Raw genomic sequence first — 22,608 nt, 5'->3', positions numbered from 1 at the left:
TCTTTATCCTATAGGAGAATTGCACCTTCTTAAATTCGCTTAACCTACCTATGCATGTTTACTCTTGTTTTTCGATTGCAATTGATTATGATTTAGGATGTATAATTGTCTAGCTTATGTTTCTGGCTCCTCCCTATCTCTTGTTATAATCTTGGAAACTTCATCTAGAATTTTATTACCTTTCAATTCATCATCGAGATAACTTATGGGGTGAGATTCAATTTCATACTTAAAAGAACATACTTGACAATATTCCTCAATATTAAGTTGCAACCAATACAAATTGCAATAGAAGTTCAAAACATCGCAAACTATTTCGACCTTATGGTTTTTGTCACTACTTGCGAGAAAAACATTTTTACGTCTTTATAGCAACGCAAATTATGGTAACGTAATATATATACGCCATTGAAGTTCTATAGCAATCTCCCTTCTTGCGGCAAAATTATATAGCTAACACCTATGAGGTTTTAAAGATCGTAATTCTTACCGTGACTGTCAGCTACCCAATTTTATACGTGTGATCTATAATTCTTTTATCGCTACCAACACCAATCTTCTATAATGTTTGCTTATTTGTTATTTTCAATATTTTTATGATGAATTTTTTGAATTTTGTTATTTTTCTAGATGACATTGTATTCTAACAATATTTCTGAGATATAAATAAAAGAAAAATGAATGCTAAAAATCTTGCAACCGATAGATGTTCATACAGTTTACACACAGAGACATTTTAGTCAACATGTCATTTATATATTTGTAACTGTCCAACTGTGGCAAGACATTATAGGCCAAATGAGTTTAGACTCAAGAACAATTGGTTGCTAAGTAGTTAAGAATGCTAGATGGCTTTTAGAGCTTTTTATATTTTGTAATCTCTCCTTAAATTGTTTCTTTAAAATGGAAAGTGCAATATTTTTTGAGGATGTAAAGGTTAAGAAACATTATCAATGAACTCAACTCCCATCGACCTAAAATTGAATTAGTCTTTGAAGAGGAAATCATCGCAGCTGGATTCTCATACCCACCATTTATCCAAAGATACAATTGTAGGAAATGATTTTATTGGCATGAAAAATGTTTTTAGCACATCTCAATTTTCTAAAGCTAAAATCTGAAAAAAAATAGTTCATCGATACAATTTGGATATATTTTGTCGATTTCGGTTGGTTTGGTGATCGATTTTGCCAATTAGATCAGTACATCAGGTCAGATCATCAGTTTTGGCCAAATCACCATAATCGAATCACTTACCCCTTTACATCATTCCTCTCTAAGACAACATTGAGATTCTTCCAATACACTAGTAGAGCAAACTCGACAGACTAGAAAACATGTCACTAAGGTCTATAAAGAGGGCAGAAGCGCAATTATAGATTTTTTTTTTTTTATAACTAGGAATTTTAAACTTTGTTGAAACTTTGCTCCCCTATATCCAATGGTACCCACACCCGTCCAAGAGACATCAAGGGAATTATAGATTATTACATTGTATTTCTTTGAGTTTTTTTCTTTTCCTTTTCTTCTTTTTTGGTTCTTTTTTTCCTTCGGAGTTCATCGACCTATAAAATGGAACAATGTGATGGAGACAATAAAAAGGATGAAGTTGCATTTTCTGAGCATTACATAAATATTAAGCTTTCAGCAGCCAACTCCTATCAGAAGTGTGCGATTAAGCAATAACAAGAGCCAAGAATATCTAGGGAACCCTGAGACTGATACTAAAGGGCATACAAAAATGCACAAAATTATGAGGAATGATGCAGGTGGATGAAAATGAAAGCACAAGTTAGCATCCCTTTGATCTTACACGAAGTCGCCCGTTTAGTAGATGATACAATAGCCTCTTCCGTCCCCATCGCCAACATCTTGGAGCCACAGCAGCGTGTCTTCTCTTCTTACGTGGTTTTCCTGCATAAGAGAACTGTCAGCAGAGGATCATATATAAAGGTTTAAGTTCAAAACCAACCCCCCCCCCCCCCCCCCCTCGGGCACACCTAGAACTCAAAAGGATCCCGCAAGTCTACTGTCTGACACAGAATGTTTGAATTCTGCAAATTCAAGGGATACTACTATCGATCCTAAATACCGACCACCAATAAAACCAGAAACTCGTAACTTCAATAACATCCAAATTCACAACTTCTCCTTTGACTATCGGGCAATACCAGCACCATAGACTTGCATATCATTATAACAAAGCCATTCACTGCCTCGAATTGGAGTGTGCAACACAACCATTTTTGTAACTACTCTACCTTTACTATCAGTCCATCCTTTTTGAAAAATGGGTGTTTCGTCCCTTTGTCTTTTATGTTGTTTTGTTGCGACTTTTGCAAACTTTCGGTGGGTTTCTTATCTAATAATAATTATTAAAATAAAAAATAAAAAGAACTATAGACTTTCTGCTTTCTCTTAAATTTGTAATTGCTTTTTCAAGAAGCGGGTGAGGTGAGCACAGCTATATTTGCTTCTACCATACAAATATTTAGCAGAAACCGACTCCAATAAATCATAGAGGTGAACCATTTGCATAAAGTTTGAATCTTTTCTAATGCTATCCCTGTTCTCTGCTTCGAATAGAGAATTAGCCATCATAGCTAAATTTGCTTATCAATTGATTTTCAAAAGAAACACAGCAAAAAACAAAAAACAAGAATGAAAAAGACAAAATTGGTTCAATTGGTTCTTTATTTCAGTTTAACCTCCAGTCACTCAAGTTATCTACCCCCAGCCAGCTTAACCCATTACACTAACACTCTCGCCCCACATATACACGACTAACACGAGGGGGAGAGAGACTACTCACTTCTTTCAGTATCATATGTCTCCCACTGTGACTGTAATTTTGAAAAGCTAGATTCCAGCACGGGCCAGAAATTCTTTTGAATCTTAAGCACGTCTAGTACAGTTTTCATCCCAGCTCTGGAGGGTAAACGATCGTCCAAATCACATCCAGGACTTTCACCCAGCAATACCTATTTTTAATGTCAGAACAGAAACGAAAAGAATCAATGAGGTAGAATAAGTTACACCCTAGAAACCATGATAGTATAAAATTGAGATAGCTAGCATAATATATTATTATATATATGAATTAGAAACGAGACAAGGTTAGCAACTGAAAAGACAAAAAAGGATATAATGCACAATTTAAGTTCCTGTCTTTCCATTGTTCAGAACAAAGCACCTTGATTACTGCTGTAGCTGAAGATGATATGGAACGAAGATTGTAGCTGCAAATAGACATCTCAATCAACTTAGCACGTGACAGCATAAAATCCATTTAACCTACTCTGAGCAGAAGCCACAAAGATCAAGAAATGAGCACAGACCCGCCTTCAAGAATAACAAGCAACTTCCCACCAGAGACAATATTCAACAAGTGAGTCATGTGTGCATACCCAGCAGGAGTTACCTGGAATACGAGAAGAAAACCAGAATTCAAGACAGTGCTGACCTCAGGAAATTTAAACAGTGAATCTAAATTGAGGACATTCCTAATAATATAACAATCATTCAATAAGAAAATCCTTACGTCACACATTCCCAATGGATCCCCCCTTGCAGCATCAAATCCTGCTGATATGATAGTGAGATCAGGGGTAAAAGCAGAAGCTGCAATGATAGCAGATTAAAGGTATCAGAAATGTCGGAGTTAAAATTAGTACTATACTGCATCTTCAACTTTTAAAAAATAAAGCTACAGAATTAGTGCTCTAGATATTTTAAAAATAGTGCTCTACGTTCCCACAAATAGAGTTACGACAAGAATTATGATGAGGTAGAATTCAATTTCTCCAACTCACCTTTTCATTACTTTTATAATAAGAAATATGATGGAAATTGTAACGATGTGAAAAAGTTAACAAATAAGAGAATTATATATATCCTCCAGACCAAACAAGATAACATCAAAGGCTCTCCAATAAATAATGATTTAGCTCCAGATTTTAGCCCCATTCTTGAAAGCCAGACAAATGTCAAATGGCAAGTTGCAAAAAGAGGCCATCAACATTCAGAGGGGCGGGCAACAAGTGCATAACATAATGTGAGCAACATGTGGAAGATTGAAAATTTTCGAAAAGAGATTATATGTTTTCACAGGCCGTTCTGAAAACATTTTTGTTTTTAATGAAAACAATACAAAATAAATTCTGCAACCATTATTCCTCTCCTCGGTTCATAAGAAACACTTCCAACAAGAACCGGATGCATGACATTCAAGATAACAATTTGCTGAAATAAAATATTTAGAAGGCACAGTAAATAACCTCAAATATATATTTTCTCAAACCTCAACCAGTCCTCAAATGTTGCTTAAGAGGTGAACTTTCAAAAACCATTTGTTGAGATTTTAGATACATTCCTATGTCATCTGAGAAAATGCACCAAACAGAACCTAAGACATCAAAGTGAATGATGCAAAATGCAATACATAATTTTGATAAGCAAAAAAATCCATAAGTCTTTTCTTCTGAATCAAACTGTCATCAAAGGAAAACATAAGGGAAGAGGACAAATGATGCTGGCCTCAAAACACAACACTCGTGACTATTTTTCTTTTTAAATCTGGCCTAAAAAATCAGGTTTTATTCATATATTTAGAGGGGAGGAAAGGAACTCAGAGTGATAAAACAGCACAAGATACGTGTGGCTCTTCTTAAAATAAAAAATTGAAAAGGTGAAAGATTGAAGTTAAAAGATCAAAGTTAGAAAGATGGTGAGAGAAAACAATACCTTTTTTTTTATAAGAAACGGAATATAATATAACAAAAGGAGAGAAACAACCTACGGGCAAGGGCCGAGGAGGCCCTCCCCAAGAAAGCTACCACATTATAGCTTGCCAATCACGGGAAAGTAAAGCTAGACTGTAATTACAAAAGAATCTCCTATGAGTAAGGCACCACGAGGTCGTAGTAATTTGTACATTTAAGCCATCCATATCACTGAAAACCATATATCATGGCATAATTCCAACATCATTTTATCATTTTCATTCCCTGCAATAGAAGTGTTCTTTTCTAAAAGGAGGATGATTAATAGGTGCAATAGAAAATGTTCTACACTATTTCTCTCTAGAAAATCTAAGAAGCATGAATAAGGACACGACACGGACATGGTGACACATCATTTTCTAAAAATCTAGGACCACGGACACTGCAAGAACACATTTATTAAAATATACATTCTTTTTTAAGTATAGATCAATTTTATAGAAGAAGGAAATTCAAAGTCAAAAAGCTAAATTGTATTTTACTTTCAAAATTTATTATTTTGTCCTATATTACCATTTATGGCTATTTCTTATGCTTAACAAGTGTTCAATATGTAGCTAACAAGTGTCGAATCCATATTCACTTTGTATAACTAGTGCATGACACAAATCTATTGAGCTAACAAGTGTCCGATAAATGTTGGAGTGTCCAATGCGGATACGTTACCTAAAATGAAGTGTCAGTGCTTCTTAGCAGAAAACATTTTGACAATAGATAAAACAAATATCAGCAATGGGAATAACTTCTTTTTTTTTTTTGGGATAAGAAACGAGTAATGGAAGTAACCTATTGGAAGCACAACTTGCTTAAATGCAAAAATGTAATCATTATCACCAACTCCCGACTGACTCCAAGGGACATTCACACAATATCCTTCTGCTCCCATTGTGCCCACCTGAAGAAGTAAATAGTCTTTATAAGTAATAATGCTCTCATGGTAAAAGACACACTCCAAGGCTACAAGCTTTTTGGTTGATTGGAGGCCAAAGTGCACAAAAAGAAATTGTATTTGTAAGCAAAGCACATAGAAATAAATAAAATTTATGATTATATATGCAATATTGAGTAAACTATAATAAGTTACCTCATCAGCAGCTCCAGTTCCAGGATAGAACCTCCCTAACTCATGTCTATGTAAAGATATATACAAGACCTACAAATTGGTCAAGTTTGTCATCGGAACTGTATAAATTCTGCAAATGTGACTCAAACATGAAAATCACAAAGATGAGCTCTTGTAAAAAAAAAAGGTGAAACAGGAGAAGAAAGTTGTTAAAAAACCTACGTTGATTCTTTTAATAAGAAAGCGACTTTTCATTGATAAAAGTGAAAACAAAAAATAACACATATATAAGGGCATACAAAAAAAATCAGCCCACAACTGGAGGCCCACCTAAAGGAAGGGACTCCAATTCAAAAGGATGCTCTGAAGACATTGATTATATTCATGAATGCCAATCAAGGCTTGTAGTTATAACCTACAACAATGAAACCATCTTGTCCAGCAAAATTTTCCATCTTCCAAAAAATCAGAGATCAGAAAAGGAAGAGAAACCAGAAGTTCATTTCATATAGAGCATACCGATTTATTTTGCTCAAATATTTCCTGCGTTCCATTTCCATGGTGAACATCCTAAAGTAGAAAGGATGAAAAGAAAATAACAATCGTTAGAGAGAGAATAGAAGATGGTTATGGGCCCCTACTACATAGCAAAAAAATATCAACCTTACCCAATCAACTATTAGCACTTTCTTGGCACCAGCAGCCTGAGCAGCCAATGCAGAAACTGCCGCATTGTTGTGAAGGCAAAACCCCATGGCTTGTTTAACACCTGCATGGTGACCAGGAGGACGAACCTGAGAATTAAAAAAAAGCGTCAGACAGCATTCTAGAGGAGCATCTACATCAAAACAAAATAAATTTTGGGATTGAAAAATGTGATTTGTCATACCAGAGCAAAACCATTTTTGGCACGACCAGAAACAATTTCTGAAGCAAGATCAGCACATAAACCGGCTGCAAGCCTAGCAGCCTGTGCTGAATGCTTATTTGCGTATGTGTCAGGAGTGAAATAACTGTCATAAAAATAAAATAAAATAACCCAAAAGCAATCATCAGACTAAACATCATAAACATCATGACCATAATAACCAATATCTCATATGAAAATGTGTGTGTGTATGAGAGATAAGAAACTGGGAAAGATGTATAAACTACACAAAAAGACGATGACCTAAGGGCAAGGGGTGGAGAAAATCCCGCTCCAAGAACTGTTACGAAAAGGCCGTCCAATTTCTAACAATCATGGAAAGGGCGTAATTAAAAAATACTTTGTATCTAGTACTCCACCAAGAAGCCAAGTACCGAATACTATACTATCCACAAAAGAATCCTCTGAACTATAACTGTCCTCAGAAGCTCTTTGATTTCTTTCCTTCCACGTAGAGCATAACACAGCCTTCACTGCACAGCACCACAAGACCTTGGCTTTTCCTTTGAACCTAAAGCCCACCAAGATTCCAACATCTACGCGTCCGCCTTCTTAGGGAAGAAGATATTAATGCCCAACTCCTTAAAAATAAAAGACCAAGCTTTAAAAGGACATGTACAGTGAAGAAGCAAGTGATCTATTGAATCCTCCCCCCTTTTACAAATAAAATAGATTGAAGGAGCAAAAACCCAATGGGAAAATCTTCTTTGAAGTGTTGATGCCTCTGTACAGAGAAGACCAAATTACAAATGAATAATTTCACTCTCTTGGGAACAAGAGCCTTCCTAAAGAGGGTGATGAAAACAGTAAATTTTTCCATCGGTTTTTGGCAGCAAAGAGGAGGAAAGCATCCATATCTGAACTGCAGAATTCTCAAGGAGAATCTCTTGTTAATCTATACGATATTGAGATTGAAATATTCTCTTTTTTCTCTTCTCTATATCAGAAAGTAAGGAAGATGAGACTGCTTCCAATTGAGCTTCAGTGGAGGCCAATTTCTTGGCAAAACAGAATTTGGCTAGAGAGAGAATTAGAGGAAGCAGGAGTATGGGAGACAGTTAAGGGACTTGGTAAGAACAAAGCTCCAGGGCCAGACGGTTTTATTCCAGAATTCTTTATGAAGTTTTGGAAGTTTTGGAAGAATGACTTTGCTAGACTTTTCTCAAAATTTTTACGAATGGGCATGTGAACAAGAGCCTCAAAGAAAATTCCAGCATTCGGTTCCTAATTTTCCTAAGGAAGTACTACCTATTCTATGGAACTCTTTTTGTCCAAAAGAGTTAATTTCATGGTTTGGATTCTTCTAATGGGCAAAGTTAACACTTCAGAGACATTACAAAAGAAAATGCCCAATTCTTTGATGCAGCCATCATGTTGTTTACTGTGCAAAGCAAGTGGGGAAGCCCAAGGCATGTCTTCTTCTCATGTAGCTATGCAGTGGTCTGTTGGAAAAAATTCCTATCTATGTTTGGAGTTTCATGGGTGTGGGATCTGGAGGTGCCTCAAATCATCTTTCAGCTTTTAAGTGGGCTGCAAGCAAGCTCTAGATCTAATCTGCTTTGGGCTTTTGGAATAAAAGCTCTTCTTTCCAAATTATGGTTTGAGAGAAATCAACGAATATTTGAAGGCAAGAATCGATCTCCTATGGAGTGTTTCTCAATCGCCAAATTCAAAGCCTCTCAATGGTGTGTTCGTTTCAATCTCTTCTCTTCTTATTCTCCTAGTATGCTTTGTATGAATTGGGAGGCTTTTATAATTCCCCTTTAAGGAGGTTTCTTTAATTTTATGGTTTTTATTTCTTCTAATGCTTACTTTTATTTATTTCCTGTACCTTCACTCCTATGGGAGTTTGTATCTTTGAACAATTTTGTTCATTTTCATTTATCAATGAAAAGTTCGTATCTTGTTCAAAAAAAAGAGCCTTCCAAATGATGCTTCACCACACTATCTTGGTGCCGAAGCATCAGGTTTAGTGAGGGAAAGGAAAGCTCAATTCACAGAGACTGAGCCTCCCTTTCCAAGAGACCAAACAATCAAATCATCCCAGGTTCTTTCCAAAATATCAGTCAAATCTGTCCAGCTGGCCATCTCCCTATCAAAAATACCGCTTCTAATGCCCAAATTAGAGGTGTATATTTGTCGGTCGGGTCGGTTTCTAGGATTAAATCGACACCCAACCGACCGCCCTTTCTACCCCTCTGTGACCAACCAACCTCGGTCGGTCGGTCGATTTCTGCCTAAACCAAATTTTTTTCCCTTAAATACAGATTCGCCAAGCGAGTGTTGCATCGCGCCTGTGGACGGTGGGGGGAGGTCAGCAAAGCTGGAAATAAAATAGGGGGGTGGATGGGGGTTGGGTTGTTGCTGTCACGCCCAGTGTTTTCGAGGCGCACCCGGGCGCTCACCTCAAGTGAGAGGTGAGGCGTTTTCGCCCAGGTGCGCCTCGCAAGGTGCCCAGGCAAGCGCCTTCAATCAGGCGCTCACCATTGGGCACCTTGGCGCGCCTGTCGCCTGAGGCAAGGCGATCGCCTCCTTCAAGGGGGCGATCTGTCCTTTTTTTTTCTTTTTAAAGGGTTTTCTTTTTTAAAAACCCTCCCCGGCACACGACGCTCTCTGCCTCCCCTCCCTCTCGACATTCACGATTTTCACCTTCAGGCTTCATCGATCTCCGCCGACCGTCGCCCGCTTCCCCATCTCCGACCGTCGCAATCGCCACTGTCGTCAACCGGCGTCGCAGCCGCCGCTCACTCCAATAGTCCGACTTTCGTAGGTTTTTTTTTATTTTTTATTCCTTATATCTCATTTACTCCTTTTCGTTTCCTCTCTTTTATTTCACACAAAAGTTTTCTAAATCTTTGGCTTTCTTCACACTTCACAATGACTCTTTCCTTTACATTTTTTTTTATCTTCCAAATTTTAATTATATTAGGATGGAAGAAGGTGGAAACAAACGCAAGCATCCCGGTTGGCAATACATCATATTGGATGATCCAAAAGATACAAACACGTGCAAATGCATGTTTTGTGGAAAAATTACCAAAGGTGTAGTTTGCCGAGCAACAAACCATTTGGTTGGGGGAAATCGAAATGTAAAGGCATGTTTGAAATGCCCAACTGATGTGAGAGAAGAATTGAAGGAGTATCAAACAAGAACAAAAGTAAGAAGGGAAGAGAGTAATGGCCTCCCAACGTATGAAGATTTAACTTTGATTGAAGAAGATGATGAAGATGAGATGGAAGTAGTTGGTGGTAATGGTAGTGGATCAACATCAACCCTAATGAACAAGCGAACAAGAATAAACACAGGTGATAATGTGAGTAGTATAGGTGGGAGAGGGAGAGGGAGAGGAAGTGGAGGTGGGAGTGGAGGAAGAAGTAGTAACTCTTGTAGTTCATCAGTCTTAAAACCACCGCAACCAAAGGGGCCAATAGATAAATTTGTTTATCAACATCCTGGAAAAGTTGTTGATGATAGAAATCGATTTAAGAGGTTGAAGCAATCAACTATTATTGAAAAATATGATAAAGAGGGGAGAGATGCTACAGTGCAATTCATCATGCGTTGGATATATCAAGCAGGTATTCCTCTAAATACTATTCGCTTGAGAAGTTTTGAAATGATGCTAGAAGCTGTGGGGCAATTTGGCCCTGGTTTGATACCTCCTTCTTATCATGAAGCTCGAGTAACGTACTTGAAAAAAGAAGTACAGTACACAAAAAATCTGATGGGTGATCATGAGGTAGAATGGAAGAGAAATGGTTGTTCACTGATGTCAGATGGGTGGACTGATAGGAGGGATAGGACACTAATCAACTTTTTAGTTCATTCATCTGTTGGAACGTTGTTTATGGAATCCATTGATTCATCTTCATGCATCAAAACTGGAGAAAAGATTTTTCAACTCTTAGATGGCATGGTGGAGAAGATTGGAGAAGAAAATGTTGTCCAAGTTGTGACGGATAATGCCTCAAACTATGTCCTAGCTGGAAAACTTTTAGAAGCCAAGCGACCTCATCCATATTGGACACCATGCGCTGCTCATTGTCTAGATTTAATTTTGGAGGATATTGGAAAGATTGAGCAGGTGAAAAGGTGTCTTAGGAAGGCCGTGGCACTTGGTGGTTTTATTTACAACCACTTGTACGTGCTAAACATGATGAGAGAATTTACTAACCAACATGAATTGGTAAGACCAACAGTGACTCGCTTCGCAACTTCATTTTTAACCCTAGCCAGTATTCACAGAAATAAAGCCAATTTGAGGAAGATGTTTATTTCTGAGAAATAGACCACCTCTAAATGGGCGAAGAACCCAAAGGGGAAGAGAGCAGCTGAAACCGTTATGATGCCATCTTTTTGGAATTCAGTTGTGTATACTTTGAAAGCATCGGGCCCTTTAGTTTGTTGAGGCTAGTAGATGGTGATAAACCGGCTATGGGTTATATTTACAAAGCTATGGATAGGGCAAAGGAGGCTATTAAGAGTGGTTTTAATGGAAATGAGGCGAAGTACAGACCGATTTGGGAGATCGTTGATCAAAGGTGGGATTGCCAACTTCATCGGCCTTTACATGCAGCCTTATTTGAATCCATCTCTTTTCTATTACAACAAAGAGAGAATTATGCAAGATCCTGAGGTCATGGATGGTCTGATCAAAGTTATAGAACGATTCATATCATCTATCGATGATCAAGTTCAATGTTCAATCGAATTAGAATTGTACAATGAAGCAAAAGACATGTTTTCGAGTAATGTAGCAATAAGGATGAGGGGTGTTAAAACACCAGGTAATGACATTATTTATTACTTTTAGTTTTAAATTTTTAATAGACATATTTAAGTTTGAACTAGTAATATTCTAAATCATTTGTTTAATATGTGCACAGCTGCATGGTGGTCTCTTTAGGGTGTTAATGCTCTAATTTTACGAAAGTTAGCCATGAGAGTCCTTAGTCTAACGTGCAGCGTTTCTGGCTGTGAGCGCAATTGGAGTGTTTTTTAACACGTAAGTGAGAATAATTTGGTTTTTCCATTGTTAATTGAAGATTGAAAAATCCACTTTTGACTCTACATTCGTTAATAATTTTGTAGATTCATTCCAAGAAGAGGAACAGGTTAGAGCAAAAGCGTCTTAATGACTTGATTTATATAAAATATAACCAAGCACTTAAAGAGCGCTACACTCTACAAGACCAACTTGATCCAATTACTTTGGATCATATTGATGAAAGTAATGAATGGTTGATCGGAACACTCGAAGAAGAAGATGGTCAAGAAGAAAATGAGTTGGTCTTTGATGATGACGACCTCACATGGGGAGATGTAGCCAAGGCCAGTGGTGTTAGAGAGCCCATAAGGGAAACGAGAACATATGCAAGATCTAAAGGAAAGTCGCCTGCTACTCCCACTCCCACAACTTCAATAGTTTGAAAATCAGTGCAAGTGGTGGTTAGTGATGATGATGATGACACCGAAGAAGAAGAATTGGAAAAGGAAGATTGTGAGGACGTCCAAGATGAAGAGAATTTAGATTTAGATGAGGATGATGATCTTTGATTACTTATATTTACTTTTTGTTCTATTTCAAACTCTAGAATTTCTTAATGTTGCTTGTCTATATTTGGAACTAAACTTATAGAATTTGGTTGTTTTATGCATCTTGTTGACATTTACTATTTTTGTATTGATTTTTTTAAGGTAATTTATGCACTATATATATAATTTTTACTTATTTATTAAGGTGCACCCCGCTTCAATCTGGCGTCGCCTTTGTATCGTCTCTCACCTCAAGGCGATCAAAGGACTCGTCGCCTTGTGGTGCGCCTTGCGCCTCGAAAACACTGGTCACGCCAGTGGGGGTTTGCCAAAGGAGATGGAAACACGTCGGAGGGGGCTAGGCTAGGGGTGTTGGCCGGCAGGGGTGGTCTAAAGAAATAGAAAAAGAAGATAGGAAGAGGAAGAAAGAAAAAGAAAGAACTTTGAAGGAGAGAAAGAAGAGACGGAAAAATAGAAGGAAAAGAAAAAAAAATGATGTTTAGAAAGGGATAAGAATGAGTGCAAAAATTTAAAAAAAAATCAAATCAAATCAAATCACATGATATTTCCCAAGGCAATGCATGGTCTTCTTTTTCAGGCACAGTCAGCATTAAATCAGGCCTCTTTTTTGTTTCTTTTAAACAATATTTCATGGTCAGTCGATCAGTCGATATTCTCTCATTTCTATAGGCCAACCGACTGACAGTCGACCGACTTATCTTCAAAACAGACTGACCGCCTTCGGTTCGGTCGGTTTGGTTTTTTACATTTAGTTTTACAGCCCTAGCCCAAATCCCAAATTTATTGATCAGTCAACCAACAATCAGCAATGTTTGAGTTTTTTTCAAAGAGATGGTATACAAATCAGGGAATCTAGTTGCCAAGGGAGTAGGTCTAGCCCAAACGTCTTCGCAGAAACGGATTTTCCTTCCATTTCCAACCACAAACTTTGTGAAGGAGGTGAAGAAAGCCATCTTTTTCCTTATGTCAACCAAGGGCCTTCCTCATGCTTCGGCCTTTGGTGGGTTTAGTGAACCAACCATTTTGTGTCTAAACCATATAGCAGCAATGACATTGCTCAACCAAGAATCCTTTTCTTGAGTGAGTCTCCAGTGTCACTTCATTAGGAGAGAGGAGTTCCTATTTTTTAAGGAGCCTACCCCTAGGCCACCATAATCACAGGCAAAGAAGTCTTTTTCCAGCTAATTAAATGGCTACCCGCTTTATAGATTTTCCCACACCAAATGAAATCTCTCATAATTTTCTCCATCATCGAAATGATCTTATTGGGGGCTTCCATAAGAGAGAAATAGTAAATTGGGAAGCTATTAAGGACAGCATGCACCATGGTTAATCCCCAATAGAAGATAGGAAGGCTCTATCACACTAATAGAAGATAGGAAGGCTCTCAGCTTTGCAACCCAGGCTATTAGTTGCAGCCTCTATCACACTACCACTAATGCTTATGCCAATTCAGGAGGTCTTAGCCAAGTTTAGGGACAACCCCGAACCACACAAGAATACCTTGAGGATAAACCACCAATTCTCCATACATTTAATCTTACTTGAGCAGAAAAATAAGGTGTCATCAGCATATTGAAGGTAACTTCAATGTCTCCTCCCCTGAGAAGGAGTTTTCATCACCTTCCTTAAGCCACTGAATTTTATACTTTTGAAGCCACATTCTCTATTCTTGGATTGCTTCTGCCAGCCCAGCCTTATAAGATCTCTCCACTCTGCTGTCTTTAATAATCAAACCCCTTTCCTCTACTTCATCAATGACTTCTATACCATCCAGCAGTCTGTTTTTAGTACCCCTGTTGTTCCCAAACTCTTCCTTGTTCTATTTGACAATGAGGGATTTAAGTTCTTTTTTTTTTATAACTGGGAGTCGGAGCTTTGCTCCCCAATACCCAAGGGCACCCGCACTCGCCCCAAAGCCTGAACTCGGGAGACATCAAGGGTTTTTGGTATTAAGCTCACCAATAGGTGAGGGATTTAAGTATTGAAACTAAAAAGTGGTATTTTATTTATGGTTAAATTACAAGTTTAGTTCCTAACTTAACTTTTCAAGGCAGTGTCTAATATATCAACTGAACTTTCAATTTCATATTTAATAGGTCTCATACTTATTCAACATTTTCTAAAGTTCAGAGACTCATTAGACACAAACTTGAAAGTTTAGAGACCTGTAAGACACAAAGACACAAACTTGAAAGTTTAGAGACCTAAGTAGATAATTTTAAAGTTCACTGACCTATTAGATAATTTTAAAGTTGAGGGACCTATTAGCCACAAAATTGAAAGTTTAAGAACCCACTCGACACTATTTAAAGTTTAGATTAGACACAACTCTAAAAGTTCTAAAAGTTCAGTAAACTTAATTTAACCTTTCTTTATATGTAAGAAAGATCCTACTTTATTAAAATGATACCATTTGAAATCTAAGTTCTCTTCACTTTGCATTCCTCAAATGATTTTACAAATATCAAACAAGTATCCTATACAAAATAGTTATAATCAGTGTTATTTCTAAAAAAAATAACTGGGAAAAATCCAGAATAAACTAATAAGGTATTCCACATAAAAAGGTTTAAAAAGTAGATGGGATTGAATAGAGCTTGTTGGTTTATGTTCAAAGAGGTCCTTTTACATCCTCCATTTAAAGGAGGAAGGAAGATTTCTTTGGCAGACTTGCTTCTTTGCAACTTTTGAATTTGGCTCGAGCGAAATAACATAACTTTTAGAGAGGTTGAGAAATCTTGGGAGGTTGTGTGGAAGTTTATTAGATTTAATACTTCTTTATGGGCTTGTAGGGAGATTTTTGTAATTAGCAGTTAGGGGTAATTGTTTGGGTTCCTTTTGTTGAGATATTTTTTTGCATGCTCTTTGTATATTATTTCATTTTTCTCAATGAAAGTTTGGTTTTTTATTATTTTTTTTCATATAGGGTTGAAAAATCTCCTCAACTTAAGCCACGAAGGTTTAGAAGAATACCCTCCACAATAGTCATTCACAATAACAAAAAGAGCAAAATTAGAGGCCATATGTTATACAGTATCCCAATCTTTTAACGTTGTCTTCAAAACAATCTTTTATCTCTTTCCATCCAAGACAACCATTTCGACAACACTAGTCCACCCAGAAAAGGAGAGAGAAAGAAATAAAAATTCTAGATCTTTGACTAAGAAGACCGTTGAATAAGAAACCATATCATACAAGGTAATTCATTACAAAAAAACAAATTTGAGTTAGCATGAGTTACAAAAAGACTGCTTCATTATACTGTTCATAAACAAGGTCATACATTCTAGTAACATAGAAGCAATTACATTCTATCATTCTATATAACAAATGACACGGAGAGAATGGTTATAACGGACATACCAAGAAATAACATTGCGTGTAACCTCAACAGCTTGAATATTCTCCAGGGAATGAACCTTTTATTAAAACGAATAGTCAAAACATAAAATCACAAAATGCTTCTCAAAAAAAAAACTTAAAGCATCGTATTTTTATATTCATAGATGAAAATATATATGTTATCCTCAGAATATCTATGGTCCTATCCAAAAATTCAAATAATAGATATTTTTCCTAAATTGAGCTTTCATTTAGAAAAATAAAAGAGTACAAAAGGACCAGGAAAAGGCTAGCAAAAAAACAGACCAACAAAAATGGCAGACGAAGAATAGGAGCCACACTAGAAGGAAGAAACTAACCTAAGAAAATAAGAAACGGCTCCAACCCAAAATAATAAAGTCTAACAATTATGAAGGTCTTTGGAAGAAAACACCCAAAGCAAGGCACTGAAGACCTAGCAAGGGACAAAACCTCTACCAAAACCTCTCCACGCCCCTAAAGATTCTATTGTTTCTCTCAACCCAGATACACCATAATAATAATACCACAAAAAACCAGTACTCCATAAAATACTGCCCTTGTCCCTAAAAAAGCCAGCACTCCATAGAATACTACCCTTATCCCAGCACTCCAGAGAATACTACCCTTATCCCTAGAGGGAGGATGCGTCAAAAGCTCCTCCATCATAAGGCAACAATCCCTACCATGAGCCAAACAAACCCCAAAAGCCTCCAAAGAGCAATCTCAAAGAAAGTCTTGATGTGACTCTCCCCTTCCTCAAGACGACCCCCCTCTAAAGGTTTCGAAACAACTTTCCAATTAAGTAAATATGACTCTCCCTCTCTATCTAAGAAAGTCTCTCATGATATTTTCTAACCTAACTAAGTCATGATTGAAACGAAGATCCTAAACAAAGAAAGGTAATACAAGAAGATTCCAATTAACCTTAAGTAAGGTGAGTCTTCCCCTTTAGAAGAAAAAGGAAGAAAAATGCTATCCTTCAAGAGGGGAGCCTATTTTGAATTTTATCAAGTTATCAACCACTAGGGGATCTTCTTGTTTTTGTAGCCTCCTCTTTGGTTTAGTCATTTTTATAGTTACCCTATTTCTATTTTTTTTTTCCTTTTTTGAGTAAGAAACGAGTATTTCATTGATGTATGAAATAACCAAAAAGCCATAATGGCTAATTACAAGAAAGCCACCCAATTAGAGGTCAGGTCAATTAGAGGTCAGGGTAATTACCCTATTTCTATGATAATAGTAAATATCCTCTTAGGTAGCTTTTTGCAACTCCATGGCTTTTAGGAGGCCTTTGATCGCTTTTGTATACTTCATTTATCAATGAAATTTGTTTCTCACTCCCAAAAAAAAAAGGATAAAAAATGTTAAAATGTTATAATTAAATTTATCTGGCTATATGTATCTCTGCCTGAAAATAAATGTAGTTTCTTACCCTCTCAAGTTCTTCTTTGGTAATTTCTCTTGCCGGGATTGGATAGCATCTTCCAGGAAAAATTCCTACATGCAGCAAAATTTTTCTGTTGCTAACAGTCCAATGATAAAAAGTTGAAGGCAACAAGTTGAAAGCAGTAAACTACATCACCCCGGATATTAAATTGTAATCATCAACCCAACAATGTCATACCTTAAAAAACAATAGAAAATATGGTGAAGTAAAGATTACCAGCTGTAGACAAGCTAGCAGCAATAGCTCTCAAACGATCCGGTCTTTCTGGATGTGGGTGTGACTTCATTTCAACCTTCTCTAGCAAGAACACCACCAGCCAGAGGAAGTAAAGCACTTGTATACCAGTGACTTAAAAGTTCCAACAAAGTACTATGCGGAAATCAATTTCAATCTAAACCACAGACCCAGATATGTGACATGGATATAACAAGTCTATAACAAAATAAGAACACAATGATATGTCATTTTCATTATAAATAAATTAATTAATTAGATTATGTTTTTCTTAATAAGAAACCATTTCATTGATGATATGAAATTACAAAAAGAGGGGCAGACCTCAATCTAAGGGAGTTACAAGAAGTATCTCCAATCGGATAAAAGAGATGAATAGCTATAGTAATGAAAACATAAGAATATTTACATCAAGTAAGAACCAAAAGGACAATAGCATCAAAAAAAAGATCAAAAGCTGACGATATTTCTTTTCAAAGGTCCATGGAAAGCTTTTTAAAACAAAAAAAAAAGAAATTCTGATTCTTTATCGTTTGACCTTCAAAATTGGTGAGGGGCGTGATATCTCTTTCTAGAATGATTTCTAGCTGTTGGATGACTCTTTGGCACGTAAGTTCCCTTCTTTGTTACTCTTTAAAAAAAAGCAGCTGTAAAGGATTTTTGGATGGACGATTCTGAAAGCTGGAACCTTTGATTGAGGAGGAATTTGAAAGATGCAGAAATTGATGGTTGGGCTGTCCTCTTGCTGATATCTCTCTCTTGGATAGGGTTTCTCCCTCTTTTTGTAATTTTATAACATCAATGAGATTGATTCTTATCAAAAAAAAAATTACAAAATGGATAGATAAGGACTCCCAGTTGGCATCAATCTTGTCATAGAAACAAAATCTTTGGGAGGAAGCAAAAAATTTAACTAAATCCCAAAACTCATCAGGACTAGAGTAGGAAGCATCAAAAGCTCTTTGGTTTCTTACCAACTAAAGCCTCCGAAAGAGTGATGCCATTTGTTCGAACTTTGTCTTTGCGTTGGAAAAATGAACCCATAGCAGCTGAATCAGAGTCATCTTTAGCTATAGGAAATTTTTCTTTTTTTGAGATTTTGTAGTTTGTTAGGTTTTTGTCTTAGCCCTCAGCTCCTTGGCTTTCATTTCTTTGTATGGCCCGGACCTGTATGTTCTTTCATTTCTTCTCCATAAAATTTGGTTTTCATTGCGTTGGCCTGCAACTCACTTTTAAGCAAAGAATGGTGATTGGGGGGATGGGGTTTACGAGCCATGACCAGAAAGGTAAATTAAGGGTTCGAGCCCTAGTGGCCACCTAACTAGGCTGATATAATTCAACTTTTCAAACACCATATAGATCTATTACCTTCGGCGTCATGTATGTATTTATGTCAAAATCTCCAAAGACTCCAACTCATCTAAGGCGTTAATCATTAACTCCTGTTCCTAAATTCTAAAGTCTGCAAGGACCATCATGTTCCAATCTATCAATCATTTCAAATGCACATTAAATCTGAATTATAAACACAGCATGGAGATTTCCTCGTGAGAAGACATGTAATGCATCCAACACTCAGAGACACAAAATAAACAAAAATAGAAATATAATGCTTGAGAATCTAACACATAAAAGTTTTAAACAAACTCCCATACTTCTGAGTGCAGCAACATTCTCTCATCAAATCCAATTGCGGTGGAACTATTAGATGGCAGTGATACTTGTGAAACCATGCCTACAAATACAACAAAAGAATAGTTGCAGTTAGCCTCTTTGAGAGCAATAAATAATGACCAACAAAAGTACAAAAGAAGGCACGAGAACAAGAACCACACTGTATCAGAGACTACCCAAAACAGAAATTACAACCAGCAGCCTCAACTATTGGTGATCAAAAAGAGAGGGGACCAATAATGTCTATTCCCTTATCAAGTGGAAAATTAATGAATAAAAATTAAAGATAACACTAAATGTCTAATTGTAACAACATGTGATTCACCTTTACCGGTTTTTTTAGTTTCAAGCTCGGCCTCTAATGAATTTGAATCTTGTAAAGTTGGAGAAGCAAAAAACCCATGCTTCAGTATTCCAGATTCTCTGTGTTCTCCACATGACTGCATGAGTAAATATTCATTTAAATATGCCCACATCCTGACGTCAAAAAATATAAGAAAGCACAAAAAATAAAAAAATAAAAAGGAACATTATATTAAAAAGTAGTACAAACAGACGTCACAGTGTGCAGCAACATCAAGGTTGGCCATGGTACAATTGGTACAAAACCACTTCATTATTTCCCTGAGTTTCTGCAGCGGTTCCCAGTCACTATCATCATCGTCATCCTCATCATCATCCTCGAAGATGTCCCAGTTGTTAATCATATCTTGGAAGGTCATTTCTCTCTGCTGCCTCGACTTCTTCTGAAGTAAAACCATATTGTATTTACTCATAGTGCAGTAAAAAACACGAGAACATTGCACGACGGCTGTAATTTGCATCTACTAATGAAACCAAGTTTACTTACACGTGAAGTATCAGGTTGCATATCTATATTTAAGCTGCTTGGTACATCTCTATAAGAAGTTACGCCTGTATTATCTTCTCCACAGTTATCGTCTAAACAAGGCCTAGCACTGTTTCTATCAGAGCCTGATTTTCCACATCTTCCATTCAAAATTTGACAAGGGAGTTTGTCGCCTTGCTTTTGAAGACTTACTTCAGCATCTCCATCCACCAAACGACTCTTTTGAAGTGTTTCTAAAACCATTTTGTCTTGTGTTCATAGATTGGATGAAAACGTTCATCACTGAATATCATTAGCATAACAGTAACTACTACAAAGAACCAAAATTATAATGTGGTAAATAAATCATAGAGAGTAGATAAAGATCTAAATGATTGGTAAGAAATGATCAATACTTCCTCAAAAATAATAATAATTAAAAAATAAATAAATAAACATAAGAGTAAGAGGGAACAACACACATGGCCCTTGGGTACTAAAAGTTCTGGGCGTGGGCAGTAAAGGTCATTGAAATTAGTAACAACTTTCCCTCTAGACATTCAATATCCATACATAAGGCTACTAGAATCCAACTTTAAATTACAAGTTTTTACTATTACCTTAGCAACTTAGAAGCATTGTATTAAGAAGTCCAATAATAAACTAAGGTTAAATCAAACCCCTAGCAACTTATAGGCATTGTTTTGAAAAGTCCAATAATAAACTAAGGCCCTCGTTTATTTTTTCCCTCAGACATATCATGACTATTACCTTGATTATGTTCAACAACTCTATTCGCTTATGCATATTTAAATCTCCTCCCTCCTCAGCCTTTACCTTTAGATTTAGATATACCCACATAAAATTTTGTCACGTCTAACTTAACTCCCTAATTTCTTGGGAATCCTATAGCTGAAAAAAACCCAAATAATAATAATAACTTGTACCCACTTATTGAACTTGGGCGAACTACACCCCAGTACATGCAGCTATTTTAAAAACGTAAAGAAAAGAGAACACCAGCAATATGTGAGGGAGAGAAAATGCAAGTTACTGAAGGGATACGTTTATTGAAAACGCTAATAAGCTTCCAACATAAGGCCAATAAGAAGAACAAATAGAAACCCTAGCTTCCATCAGAAACATTTACAGACGAACATTTCTGATGGGAAATGGAAAGTCCATCGATACAAGATCAAATCGGTAAACTGTTCAAAAGGAGACAAAAAAATAGCGGGAAAAATGAAAAGAAGAAACAGGAGAAAGGGAGGGAAGAGAGAAATAATCAAACCTGCGCGTAAGCAGAATTGGGTTGCTTCCACGCCATAGTCGAAACACTAGTACGGCAGGGCAGCGGGAGTCTCCGGTTCATGTCTCTTAAGCTTGCAAATCGAGGTAAAAAAATCTACAATTTTGCAAACTAGTCCTTTGATTTTAAGGTAATATCACCTTTGCGTATCTTTTTTTTTTTCTTTTTCCTTGTGTCCGATACTATCGGCTAAGGCTTGTTATGTAAATTTTTATACCATGTGTTTGTGTTTTTGTGTTTTGGTTAAAAAAATATAGATTAAAATCTTATTCTAGCCCCTGTATTTTTTGGTTCGTTTTCGTGTACATTTAAAATATTCGTTTTGGTCCCTGCACTTTTAGAAGTAACGATTTAGTCTTTATTTACAAAAAGTTAATACAAATTGTACACATGAAAAAAAAATCTTTTAATGTAAAGTTCTAGTTACATTTCAAAAAATATATTGAGTATAGTATCTTATTGAAATTGTCATATAATAAATGAGATTAAAAATAAAATGAAGGGATCATAATAGTCCCGTTTTAAAAGTACATTGACCAAATGAACATTTTGAAAATACGAGAATTAAAATCAAAGTTAAAAGTACAATTACCAAAATGAATAAAAGTTAAAAGTTTAGGAACCAAAATATTATTTTAATTCAAACAAAATATTTGCTCGTACTTTTATTGAAATTACTTTTTAGTCTTTCAACTTTTGTTTATAACCATGTACTTTTACATTGATAATAATTTAGCTCGTTAATTTTAGTATGTCATTATTTTAATTACTTTAAAATGTGTAGTGATTTAGTATTTGTTGTGGGAAATCTCATCGAAATTAAGTACCAGATTTTAATATATAATGATTCAATCCCTATCATTCATAAACATATTTGGTATTTTGTTAGTTTGTCAATCTACGTGTATAAGAAACATCATTAAATCTTAAAAAAGAAATATTAGTGATAGAGACTAAACGTAAAATATGTCAAGCTACGTTGACTACATGGTTACATACTAAAATTTATATACTAAATTGTTACTAACTTAAAAATATTCAGTACAGAGTAGAGTTCATGGACTATGTTGAAGGTGATTTTTCACTCACCACGTGGCAACCCCTGATAGGGTAATGATGATGAGTCAACATAAAGACTAATTGGTGCAAGGGTTACTGCCTCAAAGGCTGAGCTGAGCTACCACGTAGTTCGATCGCCTAAAAGATAAACCGAGCCAACCTAACATCTCGCACATAAGCAGCTTCATTTACCAGCTACGCCGAGTATGGACACTCCTTCAAGAATGGATCTCCGATAAACTCCACGACAACACTTGTGATTCTCGGTACCTTAAAGAACCATTGGAGGCTTGTCGAACACCTTGTCGAAAGTTTTACCTATAAATAGAGATCTTCCGCATCATTTTCAGGTACGCAAATT

General features: G+C 36.3%; 1 protein-coding gene and 1 pseudogene across 9 annotated transcripts; one reads left to right on the top strand and one right to left on the bottom strand.

Moving 5' to 3' along the window:
- Positions 1 to 1,586: 1,586 nt before the first annotated feature.
- HDA15 (histone deacetylase 15) lies at positions 1,587 to 21,299 on the bottom strand. 9 transcript variants are annotated; one of them, XM_022297536.2, is made up of 18 exons: positions 21,171 to 21,299; positions 19,901 to 20,182; positions 19,608 to 19,796; positions 19,376 to 19,490; positions 19,032 to 19,111; positions 17,359 to 17,434; positions 17,128 to 17,192; positions 15,696 to 15,751; positions 6,734 to 6,857; positions 6,513 to 6,638; positions 6,364 to 6,414; positions 5,866 to 5,934; positions 5,568 to 5,676; positions 3,542 to 3,621; positions 3,339 to 3,421; positions 3,194 to 3,239; positions 2,813 to 2,981; positions 1,587 to 1,914 (listed from the first exon to the last, which is right to left on the bottom strand). In XM_022297536.2, exons 2-18 carry the CDS (start codon positions 20,141 to 20,143, stop codon positions 1,793 to 1,795), a joined length of 1,803 nt encoding a protein of 600 aa, XP_022153228.1. In that variant the 5' UTR covers positions 20,144 to 20,182; positions 21,171 to 21,299; the 3' UTR covers positions 1,587 to 1,792. The 9 variants fall into 9 exon arrangements, with proteins under 9 accessions (XP_022153228.1, XP_022153230.1, XP_022153229.1 ...); XM_022297538.2 differs by having other exon boundaries at positions 19,901 to 20,148; positions 21,171 to 21,291; XM_022297537.2 differs by having other exon boundaries at positions 19,901 to 20,207; positions 21,171 to 21,289.
- Positions 10,243 to 12,419, top strand: LOC148210665 (uncharacterized; annotated as a pseudogene).
- Positions 21,300 to 22,608: the final 1,309 nt, after the last annotated feature.

The sequence above is a fragment of the Momordica charantia genome (genome assembly GCF_013281855.1).
Source record: "Momordica charantia cultivar OHB3-1 chromosome 6 unlocalized genomic scaffold, Mcharantia_2.0 BLBB01000006.1, whole genome shotgun sequence".
In the NCBI taxonomy this organism is placed as follows: Eukaryota; Viridiplantae; Streptophyta; class Magnoliopsida; order Cucurbitales; family Cucurbitaceae; genus Momordica; species Momordica charantia.
The sequence above is the reverse complement of the archived record's forward strand: the minus strand, read 5'-3'. Positions and strand labels throughout refer to the sequence as shown.

What these genes read in the sequence shown, in the direction of transcription:
- HDA15 (XM_022297536.2), bottom strand. Translation starts at nt 20,143, where the DNA reads ATGGTTTTAGAAACACTTCAAAAGAGTCGTTTGGTGGATGGAGATGCT. An exon ending in ATGTTGCTGCACACTGTGAC is followed by an intron (nt 19,491 to 19,607) that starts GTCTGTTTGTAC and finishes TTACTCATGCAG; the next exon opens with TCATGTGGAGAACACAGAGA. An exon ending in GCAAGTTGTGCTTCCAATAG is followed by an intron (nt 3,622 to 5,567) that starts GTTACTTCCATT and finishes CTATCATTGCAG; the next exon opens with CTTCTGCTTTTACCCCTGAT.